The sequence below is a fragment of the Bacillus rossius genome, chromosome 18 (assembly GCF_032445375.1).
Source record: "Bacillus rossius redtenbacheri isolate Brsri chromosome 18, Brsri_v3, whole genome shotgun sequence".
NCBI lineage: Eukaryota > Metazoa > Arthropoda > Insecta > Phasmatodea > Bacillidae > Bacillus > Bacillus rossius.
The window spans coordinates 10632867-10650718 of record NC_086345.1 but is presented as its reverse complement, the minus strand read 5'-3'; the positions used below and the strand labels follow the sequence as shown (position 1 = coordinate 10650718).

Below are 17852 nucleotides of genomic sequence, written 5' to 3'. Positions count from 1 at the left end.
TAGGGCTGTGTCATGATAAATTAATCAGACATCAGCCAGTATTTTCTTGTTCTTTTCAGGCGTCCCAAGTGGCCTAAACAGCTCGGTGGGCCCTACTGTGTCGAACCACTAACTCTAGCCACAAGGCAGAACCTACCCTGAGATTTCGAACAATTCTAAAATCACGTAAATTTTCATAGAGGTAGTAGGGTTCGTGTCAGTGTGTGCTTGCATCCGAAAAGCACGAAATGTTCTGTCAAGCAAGGCTGATGGAGAAAGCATGGAAGTGTTCATTTACAAGAAGGACAGACTGCATATGCACCTGTAACAGGCAGGGAAGAGTACGAATCCATACTGGTAATCATTGAGCTGATAGTGCCTGAAATTCGGCCATTAATACGAGGCGCCATAGTGTAAAGGACTAAAGGAGATCATCACCATCGCGAGGTAGTTAGAGCAGGATATACTGGCAGAAGTCCCTCATGTGGTCGCACCATTACATTTGGCTCCAACTCCTTCAGTGAACCCGTGGGTAGGGCACAAAGTGAAGTGATGCAGACTTACTGCACATTCATCATGCTAGTAAGAGAACCAAGAGGATTACTGGGAAGCCGAGGAGGAGCAGCCACCTCAATGTTAATACTGTCTGACAGTGGAGCACATGTTTAAATAGTGGATGGATGCGAATCAGGGCACATGGTGGAACAAGCGACCCCAGAAACACCTGCGGGACCGAATAATGCACAGCCGCCACTTTTCAGGAGCGACAGGTGTGCCACACACATCACATTTAAACTCTGCACTGTCTCGTCGACGAACAGTGCCAAGCACCTGTTCTGCCACTGACCCCAGCTGCACCTGTAGAGCCTGTATGCAGTTCGTCCCGATGGACAACTAAGTGATCCACACCTATGTCAAAGCCCCCCTCCCCCGTGCCTTAGGTGGAATTGGAGCTCATGACCAAAGGTGTTCAGCTAACGACCAGAGATAGTTACGAGCTAATGACTGGGCATGCCAAGGTAAACATCATTATTCGTGGCTAGTCTGGTCAAACCACAGCACTGGTGCTATGGTACCTGAGATACAAACTCATCCTGGGTTCCCAGGCTTATATAGGGAGACACAAACATCGATGTTCGAGAGTGTAAGTTACATGTCGCCCATCAAGGCAGGAGAATGCTCGATTGCTTAGGTAAACAGCCAAACCTACAACCCACAAACCATTATGTTATCTGAGCTCTAGAATGAAGTTCCTCCCGAGCAAGTTGCACAATTCAACAATTGCCTAGCCAAATAACCACAGGTATTCGCCGTAATAGTCATGCAGCATTGCACCACAGTAGCATAGCACACCATAACCATACAAAAAGTAGTGTAGCTTAGCCGGTCCGGCGCCAGGGTTCAGGGTGTAGTGCCGGTGCCTGTGTCCGCCATATTGGATTGTGACGTCACAGCGGCCATATTGTATGACTGTTACCTTGACCTTTGACCTTGACCTTGAATTTGTCTTTCAAATCTTGTCAAAATTTGTCCAAATTGACCAAAATTGGCCCAAAAATCCTCAAAAATCGTAAAAATTTCCATTTTTTTTGGAAAAAAATTCCGCTAAAAATTCTCAAAAAATTCCACATTTCAAAAATTAGGATTTGGAAAATCCTCAAAAGTCGTTTTGCCATAGAAAGAACCCAAATTCCAAAAAGTGGCTTAAAACTCCTAACAGCAAGCGGCTTTAAGCCGCCGAAGTAATAACCTTGAAAATTAGGAAGTCATGACAGCCATTTTGAATTATGACGTCACCATTGCAATTATCGTTACGGTCGCCATCTTTAAAATCTTTATTTATTATCCGATTTTAATGAAAAAAATTTAAAAATTACAAAAAAAAATAATTAATAAAAATTTAATTAAAAATATATAAAAAACAAACTTTTACAACACGGAGCTCAGAGTCCTCGGTTCGAACCCGAAGAGGGCAAAAAATAAAAATGGCGACCGATCCTTTCCTCGCAGTGGCTGCAGGCAGACTGACCCCCACCATCTATGTAAAAGTATATATATCTTCACCTAGTATTACGTCATGACCACCATCTTGAAAATCAATAATTTTTATGTTAGAAATTCAGGAAAAATTTTAAAAATCATTAAAAAAATTAATTAATCGAATTAAATAATAAAAATTAAATAAAATAGTTCTTAAAACCAATGCTGCATGTATTGTTATGGTCGCCATCTTGAATTATATAATTGTTGCAAGTTTCGTTACGCCCGCCATCATGGTTGAGTACGATGTCTTCGTTACACTTTACTTTATGTCTGCCATATTGGATCCTATTACTGTTGCATGTTTCGTTATGGCAGCCATCTTGGAATCATATAATTATTTAGCTAGAAATTCGGGAAAAATTCCAAAATTCATTAAATAAATTTACAATCAATATACTGACTAATCCGGTCAGTTCCTGTCCTTGTTTCGATACTCGATCGATGTAATAACGTTTAATTTTATGCAAAAAATTAATTTCAATAAACCATGTTCAAAATTCTTATAGAGACTTTAAATCCTCTACTACCGTCATTCTATAATCCATTAAATTCGTCAACTTGGAAATTCGTAATAATTGACCTAGAAATTAAGGAAAAAGGTCCAAATTTATTAAATAAATTTGCAAACAATATATTGATTAATTAATTAGATCAACTAAGGTCCTTTGTACAATCCTGGAAGAAGCTAAAAATAATCTTAATTTTTAGGTAAAAATGCCTCAAAAATGACAGGTTCGAAAATAAAACACAAGATCTTTTACAAACATAATATTTATTACATAATTTATATTCTTTTACAGGATCACTTGCGAAAGCCACCAATCTTATAAACATTTAGGTCCGCACAGGCGTGAAATGACTAATTCTTAGCTCCAATCGGTTTATACTAGAAAGAGTCCAACCAGAACCTTTACAGACATAGTCCTCCTCTTCTTGACATAGTTTCTGGATACCATTTTTAACAGTTTGCTTCACATCGTTAGAATTGTAAATTACTGCAGCCGATGTCTTGAATGCACACTTCTTCAATTCGTATTCGAATGGATATGGCTTTCCATATATACAGTCCAACCACAAGCTATATTTTAATGGACCGTTTGTTGCTACATCATCAGTAAGCTGATTTATTATGTCCTCTCTGATATCATAAAGAAAATTACAAATGTCTTTCGACTCACCTAACATAGTAAGATAATAGTAATCTTTCAATGTTCCACAAAATGCAGACTGTGCCAAGTAGAACCCATTATCATTCACTTTGACATCGTACCTCCGTGGGCAGTAAAGCCCGGTCCCCACCCCGCCAGCACCAGCCCCAGCTGGCGGAACGCACCCTTACACCCCTCCTCCGCGCAGTTACCATCACTAGTCAGTCTTCGCCTGCGCGCGACCAAGGACGGAAGTGTAACCCTGTGAGACTCCGGGAGACGTGAGACCGCGAGACATGAGACGCGAATAGTGAGATATGTGAGTGTTTTCCGGACGCGAACTCCACACCGCTGGCGAGCCTAGTGAGCTGCACAGGGGCTGACGACCCACACCCACCGTGGCCTAGGTGCAAGCTAGCCTGGCGCCCATCCGGACCGAACAGTATACCAGCCGACTTCCCTACTAGGCTCATTCGCTAACGCAGCCTCCGTTATCGGGACGACGGCATTTGGCGCCCCTGTGTGTGGCAAAAATCAAGAAAATTTCAGTGTTCTACAGCAAATTTTCAACATCCAAGCTGAGTGGTATGCGGGAAACGGCCATTTCGTGCGCTCGACGTGATTAGGGTCAGACAGGCCGGCGCGACCAGCGCAGCGAACGAAAAGCATCCCTCCCCACCCACGCAACTTTCCAGCAGAGCGAGCGACGCAGCTGGCCTGCGTCACGACCCAACACCTGTCGGAGCTATCGCCCTTCTCTTTGTGCGGTTATCCAGGCAGCTATCGCCCTCCCATTTGTGCGATCGTCCGGGCAGCTATCGCCCTCCCTTTTGTGCGATTGTCCGGGCAGCTATCGCCCTCCCTTTTGTGCGATTGTCCGGGCAGCGGCCCACACTCCTTCCTCGACGCTGCGTGCGCAGACAACTACAGCACAACCCAACCTCCCACTTCCCCCCTCCCCCCGAGTTATCACTCTCCTCTTTGTGCGGTCGTCCGGGCAAGGGGCCACCACGCCTCCCCTCGTTTCAGAGTGCGAGCGCACGACCATGTTACAAACAACTATGATCAAAAAATACACCAAACACCACTCCATTAGTTTTGATTCTTAAAGATTCCAATGCTAAAAGTAATTTAAACTTTTTATTAAACATTTTCGACTGACCATCACTTCAGATCTGATAGTAACACCAACACAATGTTACCCCACACAATGACCATTTTCTGTGCGAAATGCTCCTTGCCAAAAAACATGGATCTACTGACAGGAACATTACCATGGCACAACACGTGCCTATGTGCACCGGACATGGGAAAAGTCCCAACCAAATGTGAGACCGTGGCCAATGCTTGGGACATACCAGGGAACCCCATCTGGAGAGGGGAGACAGAGGTGAAGCCACCACTTCCTTGGCAACCAACCCAAGGAAACCCAAACACTGGTAACCCCTCCACCGGGACACCAACCGTCGACACGAAACCAACACTATATAAAAACTGCGCTTAGTACGGCTCCGAACAGACGCCCATGCAACAGTACTCACCACTGGTCGAACTGAGCCCACCATGGGTAGCAGCACCACATGTGGAGATGAGTGCTGGAAGGACCACGCTACCGGATTTCAGCGGACTATCACATGAAGACACAAGGGCCTTCCTGCGACAGTGCAACGTACGCTTGGCGCGAGCGAGGGTACCGGTTGACGAGTGGGCGCAACGGACGAGCGAACAGCTACGAGGCGCCGCACAGCAGTGGTGGAGCCTTTGGGGCCAGTTCAACATGCCATGGCCCGAGTTCGTTGACCGGCTCACATGGCGGTTTAACATCGGCCAAGCGATAGTACTCTGCACATCCCAATTCTACGGGGAACATCAGCGGGACGAGGAGCAAGTGGAGCTGTTCATCGCCCACAAAGTACAGTTGTTCCGGCGGATCGCCCCAAACACGGATCTGACATCTGCGCTCCCGACCATCACCACACTACTACGTGACGAGCTCCAGCCTTTTCTCCACAGCAGCCAACACCTCTCAGTAGAAGACTACGTGCAGCAGGCAGTGGCCACGGAGAAGAACTTGCAGAAAATCTGGCGGCGAGGTGCACCAGCCCCAGAGCGGGCAAACAGCAGCCACTTCACAACACAGTGCAGCCGGCCGACAAACCAATCAGTCAGGAAAACCGAGTGGCAAACCCCACCCAGACGACAGCGGGCCATCGAGGGCGCGACAGCACCACCAATGGCTCTCAACCCACAGGGCTACCGTGAACACTCGCAGCCACGTGAATATGACCGGCCACCACAGTGCCAACGAGACTGTCCCAGCGGAACATACTACTGGCATCGTGAGTGCCCCCTCCCTCCATCACAACGCCAGCACCCGACGACAACCTCATCGGGAAACGGGCCACCGGGGGCGCGGAACTGAGGAGCCCGCCCCCCCCACAAGACCACCATCCGCACCACCAGCCATGCCGGCAACACGTACCACAGACCCAGCACCATTAACATCATCGGCACCACCTGCCACAACACTCTCCCGGGCACCAACTGCCCCACCACTGGAGGCACCACTGGCTACTGGGAGCACAACTGGCCCCAGGCCAACCCTGGGCCAGCTGTTCCAACTGCAAGACCACCTGCTGCGCATACCGGTGGAGGTGAATGGCTTGCGGGCCGCAGCGCTGGTGGACACAGGCGCCAGCCATGTGTTCATCACCCCGAGCCTCGTACCACCAGGGGCGCTCCGGCTTCACCATGCGGAGCTGCGCCTAGCGACCACCACACGACCAGGAGTGACGGTGGGCCAGGCGGAGATTGAAGTAAGCCTTTGGGACCTTACTACCACAGTGACTGCCCTTGTTGTGGAGAATTTACACGAGGTCCTTGTCCTGGGACAAGCATGGCTAGCAGAACATGATGCTGTAGTGGAGCTAAAGTCGGCCCGCGTCCATGTGGGAATACCGAAACGGTTCACAGTGTATGGCATAGGCTTCACACCTGAACCACCTAGTGAGCTGCTGACTCTGAGACAGTTACACCACGATGTCCCTCTACAGTATCAAGTCGCCATAGAACAGGTACTCTGCGAGAGGCAGGGTGTGTTCGCCACGGCCAGCCCACTCCGACGCACCACAGTAGCGGAACACCAGATCTCCACCACCCATGATCGAATTATCCACCAGCCACCTAGCGGGTATGGCTTCAGGTAGCAGCGTGCCATCTGGGAGCAGGTGTCAGAGATGCTGCAAGATGGCGTCATCGAGCCATCCAGTAGTCACTACAATTCATGTGTGGTGTTGGCCCCCAAGAAGGATGGCTCATTACGATTTTGGGTCGACTTCCGGCCCCTGAACGTCATCACCGTCAGTGCTCCCTCCCCCCTCAGATCAGTGTCGAGGCCGCCTTAGCTGGGCTAGGACGGGCCAAGGTGTTCAGCACCCTTGACCTGAAGGCCGGCTACTGGCAGGTGCCCATACGGCATGGGGACAGGGAAAAGACGGCCTTCACCATCCCGGATGGGTGGAGTTTCCAGTTTAGAGCCATGCCTTTCGGCCTTAAGTGCGCGCCTGCAACATTCCAGGAAATGATGACACGAGTGCTGGAGGGCTATTTGGGGCAGTTTGCCATGGCCTACCTGGACGACGTAATTGTGTTTTCTGAGACATGGGAAGACCATGTCCAACACCTAGCACTCGTCCTGGAGTGGCTGGCCACTCACCACTTAACGGTAGCCTCGCTCAAATGCCACATCGGCGCTTCAAAAGTCGAGTTCTTGGGACACGTCGTGGATGCAGCGGGCAACCGCCCACAGCCCAGCCACCTGCGGAAAATCGCAGAGGCCGAGGTTCCCCGGACCCGCAAGCAATTGCAGCGGTTCATCGGCCTCGTCAACTGGCTGAGGAGTTATGTGCCGAACTTCTCTTAAATCATTGCCCCCCTGACTGATCTCCTGTCCCCACAACACCGCTACCGGTGGGATGCAATTGCTCAGAAAGCATTCAGCCAGGTCAAAATGGTATTTACACAATGCCATACTCTGGCACAGGTCGACCCAGAGCGTCATTTGTACTTGCAGACCGACGCCAGTACCCTGGGGGTAGGGGCCGTGCTGTTCCACCTGGACCAGCATGGGGGTCGGCAAGTTATAGATTATGCCAGCCTGAAGTTCGGCTCGGCAGAATGTCGTTATCGTAGTAACGAGCAGGAGTGCCTGGCTGTCATGTGGGCGATGAAGAAGTACCGCCCACACTTGGAAGGGAAGTCCTTCACACTTCGCACAGACAACCAGTGCCTAACCTGGTTGCATACAATGCTGGGAAGGAAGGGCAAACTGATCCGGTGGGCATTGTTCTTACAATTCTTCGACTTCAACGTCGAACACGTCCCCGGAGCAGACAACCAGCTGCCCGACCTGCTGTCCCGTGAGCCAGACGAGCGCAATGAGCTGATCGACCCAGAAGAGTGGGAAGACATGTTGTCCCCCAACAGCCGAGACAGGCTATCTCACCCAGATGCGACTTGCACTCGGATAACAGCCGACACACTGGAAGAGGGCGATCCTCCGTGTACCTCGAACGACATCCACCGACGGGTACTAGAGGCACAAGAAGTCTCACCAGAAGCTGCCCGTCGATGCCAGCAGGTGACCAAAGGAGATCAGGAGACCTGGAGTACCTAGGATGGGACATTGATGAACCGAGCACCCGGGGAACATATCGAGTGGAAAACATATGTACCACCCGAGGCACGGGAGGCTGTGCTACGTTTCCACCATGACCATGACTTGGCCGGCCACCCAGGTACTGACCAAACACGATGGGCAGTGGGTCAGTTCTACCACTGGCCCGGAGTTACCTGCGATGTACGAGATTACGTGCGTGAGTGTGAGATATGCCAGTCGCGGAAGGCTAGAAGACGAGATGGGGAGAAACAACAGCAGCCCTGTGAGCCCACCACGTTATTACAAACACTAGCGCTCGATGTGATGGGCCCTTACCCACGAACTCCTAGAGGACACCGCTTCATCCTCGTAGTAACCGACCTATTTACATGCTGGACGGAGGCCTACCCATGTCGGAAAGTGCGGGCGGCCACGATCACCAAGATCTTGAGCACAGAGTTCCTGCCACGCTGGGGCTACCCACAGTCGGTTCTCACGGACAATGCCAGTCAGTTCCTGGGCCGGTGTTGGAAATCCTGGTGTGGAGAGCAACAAATCCGGCACCACACTACACCTGCCCACCACCCGCGGGCCAACCCCACAGAATGCAGGAACCAGGAGCTGAAAGTACAACTCTGCATCCGTTTGGGCCAGGACCATTCCCAGTGAGACCAATACCTCACTGACGCACTCTTTTGTGTCCGGCGCCGGATGAACGCTGCCACCGGTATGACATCCGCCGAGATGGTCCAGGGGCGCAACCTGCCACTACCCGGGGAGTGGACCACTCATGGGGTTCCGCACACAGCGGAAGATTTGGAGGAACGGGCCCAGCGTCGCAACCTCGCACACGAGGGCGCACGCCAGAGGCAATGGGCATACGTGCAGGAGATCACACCTATAACAAATCAACCCTCTCCTGGGGTGCGGGCCAGGGATCAAGTCTATGTCCGGGTCCACCCGTTGTTAGCTGCCCCTCGCAATTACTGCGCGGGGTTAGCCCCGCGATAGGGCGGGCCCTTCACCGTTCAGAAATTGCTCGGCCAGACGACATACCAGGTATGCCTAGGCGGGCGCCGAGTGAAGAAAATACACCGGGATTACCTACGACTCGCCCCACTCCCAGGAGACAGGCTCCCGGGGACACCGACTCCCAACTGCCCATCCGTCGACACGAGGTCACAGAGGGAACCGGATGAACCGCAAACACCCTCCGCTGTGAGAAATAGCGAACTACCCGACGTACTAACCCCGTGCCGACCGCAGCCTCAACAAGAAAACCTGGGGCAATTCAGCATCACAGATGTCTCAGCAGAGGAATCTGAGCCCGAAGCTGATGGCATGCCGCCCACCCTACCAGTCGTGACTGAGCTGGAGGAGCTAGACCCAAAAACACTGGAGTCGCCCACTCGCGGTACCTGGGGCCACCTTGCGCCCCTAGAAGGAGCCACTTTCACAATGTATGTGAGCGACCCGGAGGAAGAACTACCCATCGGACCACACCGACAGTCACCGCAACCCCCCCTTCCTGGAGGACTATGCAGGAGACCGGCCCACAACACCCGCACCAAGAGGCCAAAACCCGAACTGCCCATGGCCCGGTGGCAAAACAGGGAGTCCCCAGTGCTATCAGGCGGCTGAAACCAACAATACAGACATGTCACCAGGTATCCCTGAGCGGGAGAGGGTGCCCTACCGTTGATAATTTTAAAATTGTCACCAACTGTCCCAATACCAACACCCCACGCACCCACATGCTGCCCCAGCTTCCTCCCAGTCTTCCCGAATTCTTACCATTTGTTGCCGACTCCCCATCGACGCCAGTCCTTTCGCCCTCGGTGAACGCTTCCAATCACATCTCACCGGCAAGTTGTCCTACTCCTCCATCGACGGTCGCACCTCCTTTTACACCTCTATTTTCATTACTACACTCTCCTTTACAAGCACCTCACCCACCTTCGCCAGGGCGAGAAAACTGACCGCCTGGTCCTGAAATCCCTCCCCCTCCTCCACAAACCTGAGGAAGCATACAATGCCCTCCTGGACATGAACCTGCCCATCAATACCACACACCTCAGGGAGATGGCTCCCTTCCTCAAACTCAGATCCCTGAGCTGCTGGGTGGTCGTGGTCGAGAAATACTGTGGCTCTGGGTGGGTCCCACAATGCTACTGGTGCCAGCAAAGTGGCCATCCCATACAACCATTGCTAACAACGACTGGTCTGCTTCAAGTTTGCTGGGTCCCACTGGTTTCTGGAGTGCACCAAGACGACAAAGAAGTGTGTTAATGGCGAGGCGAACTTCGCGACATTAACCAACTACAACATCATTCAAGCATATATATTCGACGACACCCACTGCGCAGCCGGGGCATCAAACTTGAGACGAACTTACAAATACCGACTGCTCCGACACTAACTGACCCCAAGATCTTCCTGGAATTACGGACCAACACGCAGTCTCTACGAGCTCCCACTTCCTCTACCTACTGCTCAATTCGAAGCGATGACTATTCATCACATGCACACATAATATCATTAGATAATACCTTTACCTCATCCATGATCAAGGACCTCATCTCAATTTTCAGGTGATATTTTCCATTCATCCGAATCACTATAACTGCTCTATCCCAGGCCCACAACTTTTCGAGAAATTTGAAGTGGTTCTTCAAGCGCTTTTGTGTTTCATCAAAGAATTCCGCTTTCCCCCGTTAAGATCCTTATCTGGAACATGTTCCCGAAGTTCCCCGACTACTGCACCTCATCCAGGAGCACTCGCCTGATGTCTTGTCCCAGGTTATGCCGTCCATCGTTTCGACCTAGATGTTCGGAGAGGGGGCGGTGGTATGTGGCTCCTCATCCGGAACATCGTTTCCCATAATCATTGTCAAATTCCTACCTCCTCTATGGCAGAGACTGTGTCTGTGCATCTTTATGGTCTATCTTACTACCTGACCTTGGTCTCCCTCTATATTCCGCCCAAATCCGCCTTCCTTGCCGCCAACATTGTGGCACTAGGTCGGTTCGATGCTCATCTCGGCAGAGGACCCATACTTACTGGGGATGCATCGCGACCAATTTCCACAGAATCTTCATCTGTCAACTCCTCCAGCATACTAAACTCTCCCTCTATGTGCCCCCTAAAATGATATTCTTCACTACCCAACACAACCATTAACCCAGTGTCAGTGTCGCCTTCACCCCCCTTTCCCCCCCTCATAAAACGACCATGCCACTTTCGCTACCGGTGCCTCGGATCATCAGCCTGTCCTTGGTTACCTCCATTTTCTCCCCACACCAACCATCACCTCCTTCACTATGACTTCTCCAAGGTGGTCTGGGATGCATTTCAATGCTCCCTCTCCGACTCCCTCGACTTCACGCTTCCTTTCAATTCCCTCGATGGCCTCGATGCTAATGTCCCCACACTCGCCGAGACCATCTCTGTGGCCACTCCGCCCACATTCCCGACTACCACCAGTCCACCAATCGACCACCCATGCCTTTACCCGGGTGGAGCTTCTGGTGGTCCAGGGTTTCGTCAGACGGAAACACAAGGGCATGCTGCTCCTCGACCTCGCCAGGGCATTTGACTCTGTGTCCCACTCCCAACTCATCCAACGCCTTTCCGCCTCACAACTCTCTCTCTCCCCCCCCCCCCCCCTCATCAAAAGAGCCTTCTCTGCTCATTCCTAGGGGGCCGTACCTTCCAGGTCCGAGTGGAGAGTACGCTTTCCGCCTCTCGCGCCATCTAGACCGGCATCCCCCAGGGCACCATTATCTCTCTTCTCCTCTTCACCATCCAAATTGCCACCACGTCAACCAATAGCTCCAAGGGACCCCACTCTGTTCACCACCACCTTCCCCACCGCCAGATATCATTTCATTTCCGAACCATCGTGCAGCCTCCATCAGCTGCACGACACCATCATCGTACAGTGCACTCCCAGCAACACCACCCAACAAGCGGCCAAACTCACAAGAACCCAAGTTAAAGGCTGAGACCAGCCTCACCACTTTTCACCATTTTCCATCACTTTCCAGCACACCAGTGCCATGCATTGTTTTTTTATGTGCTTTTTTAATTTTATGATTAAATCATGTTATTGAGGTGGACCCCAGTGAAGTGGGGTCCACGTATTAAAATAAAAACCTTGCTGTATGTATCTATAATGAAAAGATTTGCAGTTCAAAAATATGTAATAAAAAATATAAATAATGGTTTAGGATTCCAGATTAAATCAACAAAAATTGTGTTTAAATATTGCTAAACTAAAATACTAATTACCTGATGCCCAATAATAAGAAAAATTGTGAATACAGCAATTTAATTACAAATGAAGCACAGTGGGCACCTAACCGCTCTTCTTATCTGATTACTTGAAGTGTCATTCAGCAGCTTATTCAATGCCCTGAGAATGTATACTTCATTTGTGTTGTTTCTGGCATTTGCTCTATTGTGAGTCTCCAGTCCAGCTCTCCTTGGCCTGATGCTAGTGTTCCTCAAGGCACTGCGTGCTGCCTCGATTTCCAGGGCATTGACCAAGGCTCTTCTCTTGCCGGGCCAAACGAACAGTTTGCTGAACCTCTGCACCTCCGAGTACGTCTATAAATGCACTGAAGGTGAGCTTCTGGAGGAACTCTGTTGGTGCTTCTGGGCAGGCGTGGTGCACGAGTCGCTCAATGTCGGCTTCCAATTCTCGTTGTGTTTCTGAAGATCTCTGTTGACGTGTCTTCATGGCCCATGTGTCGTCGCCTTTCCTCAGCTCAAGAGACTCTACCAATACTCCATAGTCTTTCTGGTCTGTAACTGGTACTATCTACAACAGCTCTAGTGGAGATCCTCGCAGGGCCAAGACAAGTGCCATAGCCTTTTCGTCCTCACCCCAACCATTTACTTCTGCAGCTGCCTCGAACTGTCTTCTGTGCACTGTCCATGAAGATTGACCATCGAAGGTGGGCGGCTTGAAATTTGAGTGGCAGTCGGATGTTCCCTCTACCTTAACCCATCCGAAAGCATTCCTCGGATACAGCTGCAAAATGCTGTTCAGTGGTCTGCTCGAGCTGAGCTAGCTGTTGCACCATCAGTTCTTCATGTTCAGCTAACTGTTGCTCCTATATGGCAAGTTGCTGCTCCAAACTCTGTACTTTACCGTCTTAACTGGGTTGCTTGTTCTGTCAATCTTCTTCATCATTTCTTATTGGGCAGCAACTAGGTATTTCATTTCGCATCTCTTCTTGATGTCCTCTATCTCGGACTTCATGGCATTCACCTCCTTTTGACAGTTCTTCATTTCATTCTTCATCTCCTCTTGGCCACTTCATTTCCTGTATTTTATTGTTCATTTCGGCCAAGAAGGCCATAATGATTTTACATTCGTCGATCGTCATCTTTCGTGTCCACAAACTACCAGCCTATCACTGCTATCCTATGAACTGAATTGTAATTTTCCCTATGAGCTAACTAAACCTCTACTAAAAACTAACACTAACTTTATGACTACTACACTCAAAACTAACTACAGATCCTAATACTAATTTTAATACCAAAAATATAAATTATAAAATTAGGACTATCCCACTTCTGACACCAAAAATGTTACGACCTATGCAGGGGAACTGGGTTCGTAAAATTGCCCAATTAAGTTTTATTAATTACCTACTAATATTTACATTACTAATAAATAATTGTATGTATTTAAAAATGTCCAATTACCAATCAATGGCACTTAAAAAATGTTTATTCGCAAGTCAATTAATGTCTGTCAAGTTCCAATGTTCGCACTCCTCACTGGAGCGAGGCTCAACAGTGGTTCACCCCTTACCCCGCACCTGTATATACAGACACACACACACACAGTCTTACACCACTCATTTCTCTCTCGATCCCATCGCTCCGCATCGCACCACTCTCGAGAGGGTCTCAGTCTTCGCCGATGTCGCTCTTCCCATCACCGCAGATCTCTCGGAACTGGCTCGGAACTCATGCGGAGACCGGCGTCATCGCTTATATCTCCATGGTGTCCTTCTCGAAGGGACGAGAGCGGTTGTGACGTGTCGCATCGTCCTAGGCTGACCCAACGCCCGAAAAATTCCAGAAAGGTGGGGTTTATTTGCACCACTCCGTGCGGCGGCCTCGGGAAATTTGCAGAGTTCCCAGGTCGCTTAAAGTGTCAGTGACAATAGTCCCCGGCGGGGCAGGAAGCGGGGAGCGGAGGGGGATGGTTAGCCGGGCACGCGTTACGTCAACACCCAAGCAGGGCCGCTGGCCAGGCTCGCTGGCAGGCCCGCTCAGGTACCTGGCACGCGTCGCGGCTTTGCCTCCTGGCACACACGTAACAATATGTTTGTGTAAGTGTCCTTAGTGTTTTTGTCTTTATGTTGTGCATACCTCTTAGTTCATAGGCATATTAAAAATAAATGAATAAATTTAAACAGTTCACAAGATTGTATAACTGCAAGTAACAAAACTGATTTAAGTGAGAGGAAAGAAGTGCTACAAACTTGCAAAGATATTCCTGGGCGAATGGCTACTCTGGGTTGTAGGCTTCTGCGAATCTAGGATTTTTGTCTCAAATCGAATCACGAATCGAATCTTTAAATATTCCCAAACCTGGAATCTTTTTCGAATCGAGAATTTTTTCCCTGCTGAAGTTTGACACTTGACTGAGAAGTTTTTTCAGCTAGGTATTCTGTATATTCAGTTACATGGCATCTTTGAATTTGAATAATAAGACACGTTGTTGTACCTAGAGGGCCAGGTCAGACATCCAATAATTCAATGTATTGCATATTTGCATGAATTTTACATAAAAACAAAATACCTATATACTTTGAAACCACATTAACGTTAAAGTTTAAATGTAAACAATTTACAGATTTTAACATCCAGTATAAATATTGATATTTTAGTTAAGCGAAATTAACTAACAATGATACCAGCAATTACTCATTAAAACATTAATATTGTGTTTGAATTTTTATTCATGGTGCACAGAAAAGGTTAAAATATTATGTTGCTGCACACTTATAGTTAACAAAAAAATTAAATAACCACAATATTTGGTAAAGTAGATAATTACTTGTTGGAGTTTTGATGTTCTTTTTGCAATGTTTGCACATTGCTGTTTTTTCATCCACAACTTCATAGTGTTTCCACAGAGCCTTGTTCAATTTTCGTTTTGTTTTTACTCAATCTCTGGCTGGATGCTGCCGCTCTGTACGGATTCAGGCTCAGAGGTACTTTGGTCTTCCATTCAGGGTGTCCACAGTTATTACTTTCGTACTAGATCTTGTACTTTTATAACATTTTTAGTGGTTTAGTACAGATCAAGTACATTTTTCTTTAATATAATAATATTATTTTAACTTCAATATGTTTTATTATTAAGTGTAATTATTTTTAAAAAACTATGGAATGTATGTGTGTGCAGGGGCGTAGCTAGGGGGGGGGGGGGGGTGGTGGTTAGGGGTTCAACCCCCCCCCCCCCCCCCTTTAGCGCCAAATCTTTAATTAATTTCTTATTCATCAATCAAACAAATTTCATATTAAAATTAATAAAAATTTTACCATTACAATGTTTAAATTTAAGTACCGAAAACTGCTAAAATAGCACTATTTTACACCTTAAAATCCAAATTTTCCCGGGGGAGGACCCCCGGACCCCCCCCCCCCCCCGCTATAATACGGGATGGAGGGGGGGGGGGGCATGCTTCTTAACTCCCCCCATACACAAATCCTGGCTACGCCACTGTGTGTGTGTGTGGTGTGATATTTAAGTTCGAGCATTGCAATGTCATAATAACTTCCTAAATTGTTAAAAACCATAACAAATTATAATTTAGTACTTTTTTTTCTAATCTAGTACTTTTTTCTCGCCTAAGTTGGTACGAAATATTTTTTCCTTGTGGACACCCTGCTTCCATTGCAATCTGTCCTGTATCCATGTCCAATAAAGTAAAACAATGGCCACGGCAGACGGTATACTGCTAGGGTAGACAAGCGTGGCCGAGCCAACGTAAAAAATAATTAAGTAGATTCTGGTTGTCCTGCAATTGAGTAAAAGTGAATAACATGAATTACTAATGTATTAGAGTATATTAACATTCAATAGTACCGGTATTATGTGGCAGTAAATGTTTCAAGTCACTACAAAACACTGCGCAAAAAGATATTTTACAAGTCCGCATTCTGTGGTATGCTAACACAAATTTAGCATAATGTACCATAACTATGTTGCCTTTCGTCAACGGGAGTCGTGTCTGTTGGACGCTGTTACATACGATACCTGTAGTACACCCGGAGTATTGGGGTATGTGTACCACAGCTATGGCATTCGTGTACAAGAATATTGCACGCTACTTTAATCACATGATGCTGATGAAGCTCAGCTGTTCACGTATGCCGGTATGCGCATTACATAGTCAGTCTTGCATCTCCAAATACAGTAGACTCCCGATTATCCGGCTGGGGTAATGGGTCCACGGATAACCAAAAAACACGGTTAACGCAAAGTCGAAAAACACAGTAATCAAAATTGTTTTGTCTTAACTATCTAGACAAACACTGCAGAGCCCTACTTAATTCGTTTCAAGAAAACAGCGTTATTCAAATAAGTAACGTTTTTTCTTCATAAGATTGTTTTGTTAATCAAAATAATTTGTTTTACAATTTGATAATTTAAAAAAATCTCGTACCGCATTGTTTACATAAGAGCTTAAGAGGTTTTGGTCATGGTCGTAACATTCCTAAGTACGCGCTAAAAACATTTCAGACTTATTAAATGATGTCATAATTATGGGAGTTATATTTTAGTTCTTTTAAGATTTTAAAAACTAATAACCGTAATGTTTTCTATTATTAGAAAGATTATTTAACCTGTTAACGTAATTCCCGTCTGTGTTTTCTAAATGCGTGTCCGCCATGATTCGTCATCATCACTAGCGCATCCTGGTGGGCGCGATGCAAACTATCTCTGACTTTTGTTTCCAGAGCTGCTGTTGACATGCGGGATAACGTAATATACACACTGGCGTCGTCGGAAATGAATACGCTATGCAGGAGATGAATAGCTATTTCTGAAAGAGCAAAATAATGTTGGTTGATTCGACACATTATTAATTCGTTGCATTGAATTTAATGCCACACAAGTGCCTTTGTCAGTGTGCACGCACGGAAATTATGTTTGTGTTTATGGTTTATGTAAGTGAAATATGGCACGAATCTTTTTAAACTAAGATTCGATTCGAGATTCGACATTCTCGAAGCTTCGCAGAACCTTACTGGGTTGTGTTTGTGATCAGCTTGAAGTGGTCGGTGCGCGTCACTTGAACTTCGCGCCGCGCGGCGGGCTTCGGCGCTCCTTCCCTTCCTACTTCCCCCCCCCTTTCTGCGTCCAGTGCTGTGTCTGACTTCCCCTCGTGAGGTGTCCGCGCATGCGCGTGGCGCCCTCTTGCTTAATTAAAACTAGGTGTAATGCCTTGAAGGCTCTTCTTGTTCGTTAGCAGTCAGTCGGTGCTGGTCGTGAATTAAGCATGTAGTCAGATACTTGCTTTAGAGAGAGAGTGTGACAGCGGGGAGAATGCACGTAAGTGTTGTAAGGTGGTGACCCTTACAGTAATGTAATCGGTACTTGGTAATAGCTGTACTATAAATTCTTATTTCGGGCGTCACCGTCTAAATTCTATTTGGCATTTATTGTTTACCTTGCTCGTTTTTGTATTAATACCATGCATAGTTTGTTTGACGTTTCTCCCCGTCTTGTCTACAGTCTTCGTTAGGACTTGTTTTTACGTAATGTATTTAATGTATTAATTTGTGAGTTTTCTTTTTATATCATGCTTTATCATGCTTTACAGTAAGCTTTATACCGCCTAGTGTAGGTTAGGCCGCGGTCGCCTGCATGTTCATTTAACGTCTTTTGTATTCTCTAATGAGGCATGTCTGTGTTAACGACATTCATTATCCCTGTGTGCAAGCGTTAACACGTAATTGTAAAATTTCTATCCATCAAGTATCTAAC

General features: G+C 47.7%; 1 protein-coding gene across 1 annotated transcript; it reads left to right on the top strand.

The window, feature by feature from the left end:
- The first annotated feature begins 4947 nt into the window (after nucleotides 1-4947).
- LOC134541372 (uncharacterized) lies at nucleotides 4948-7092 on the top strand. Its single transcript, XM_063384795.1, has 3 exons — nucleotides 4948-5258; nucleotides 5767-5986; nucleotides 6553-7092. The coding sequence occupies exons 1-3, from the start codon at nucleotides 4948-4950 to the stop codon at nucleotides 7090-7092; spliced, it is 1071 nt and encodes a 356-aa protein (XP_063240865.1).
- The last annotated feature ends 10760 nt before the right edge of the window (nucleotides 7093-17852 follow it).

Bases quoted from the DNA above. Each gene is read 5' to 3' on its own strand.
- LOC134541372 (XM_063384795.1), top strand. From the start codon at position 4,948: ATGCCATGGCCCGAGTTCGTTGACCGGCTCACATGGCGGTTTAACATC. The intron at 5,259-5,766 runs GCGAGGTGCACC...AACTGGCCCCAG, and splicing joins AACTTGCAGAAAATCTGGCG to GCCAACCCTGGGCCAGCTGT. The intron at 5,987-6,552 runs GTAAGCCTTTGG...CTCCCCCCTCAG, and splicing joins TGGGCCAGGCGGAGATTGAA to ATCAGTGTCGAGGCCGCCTT.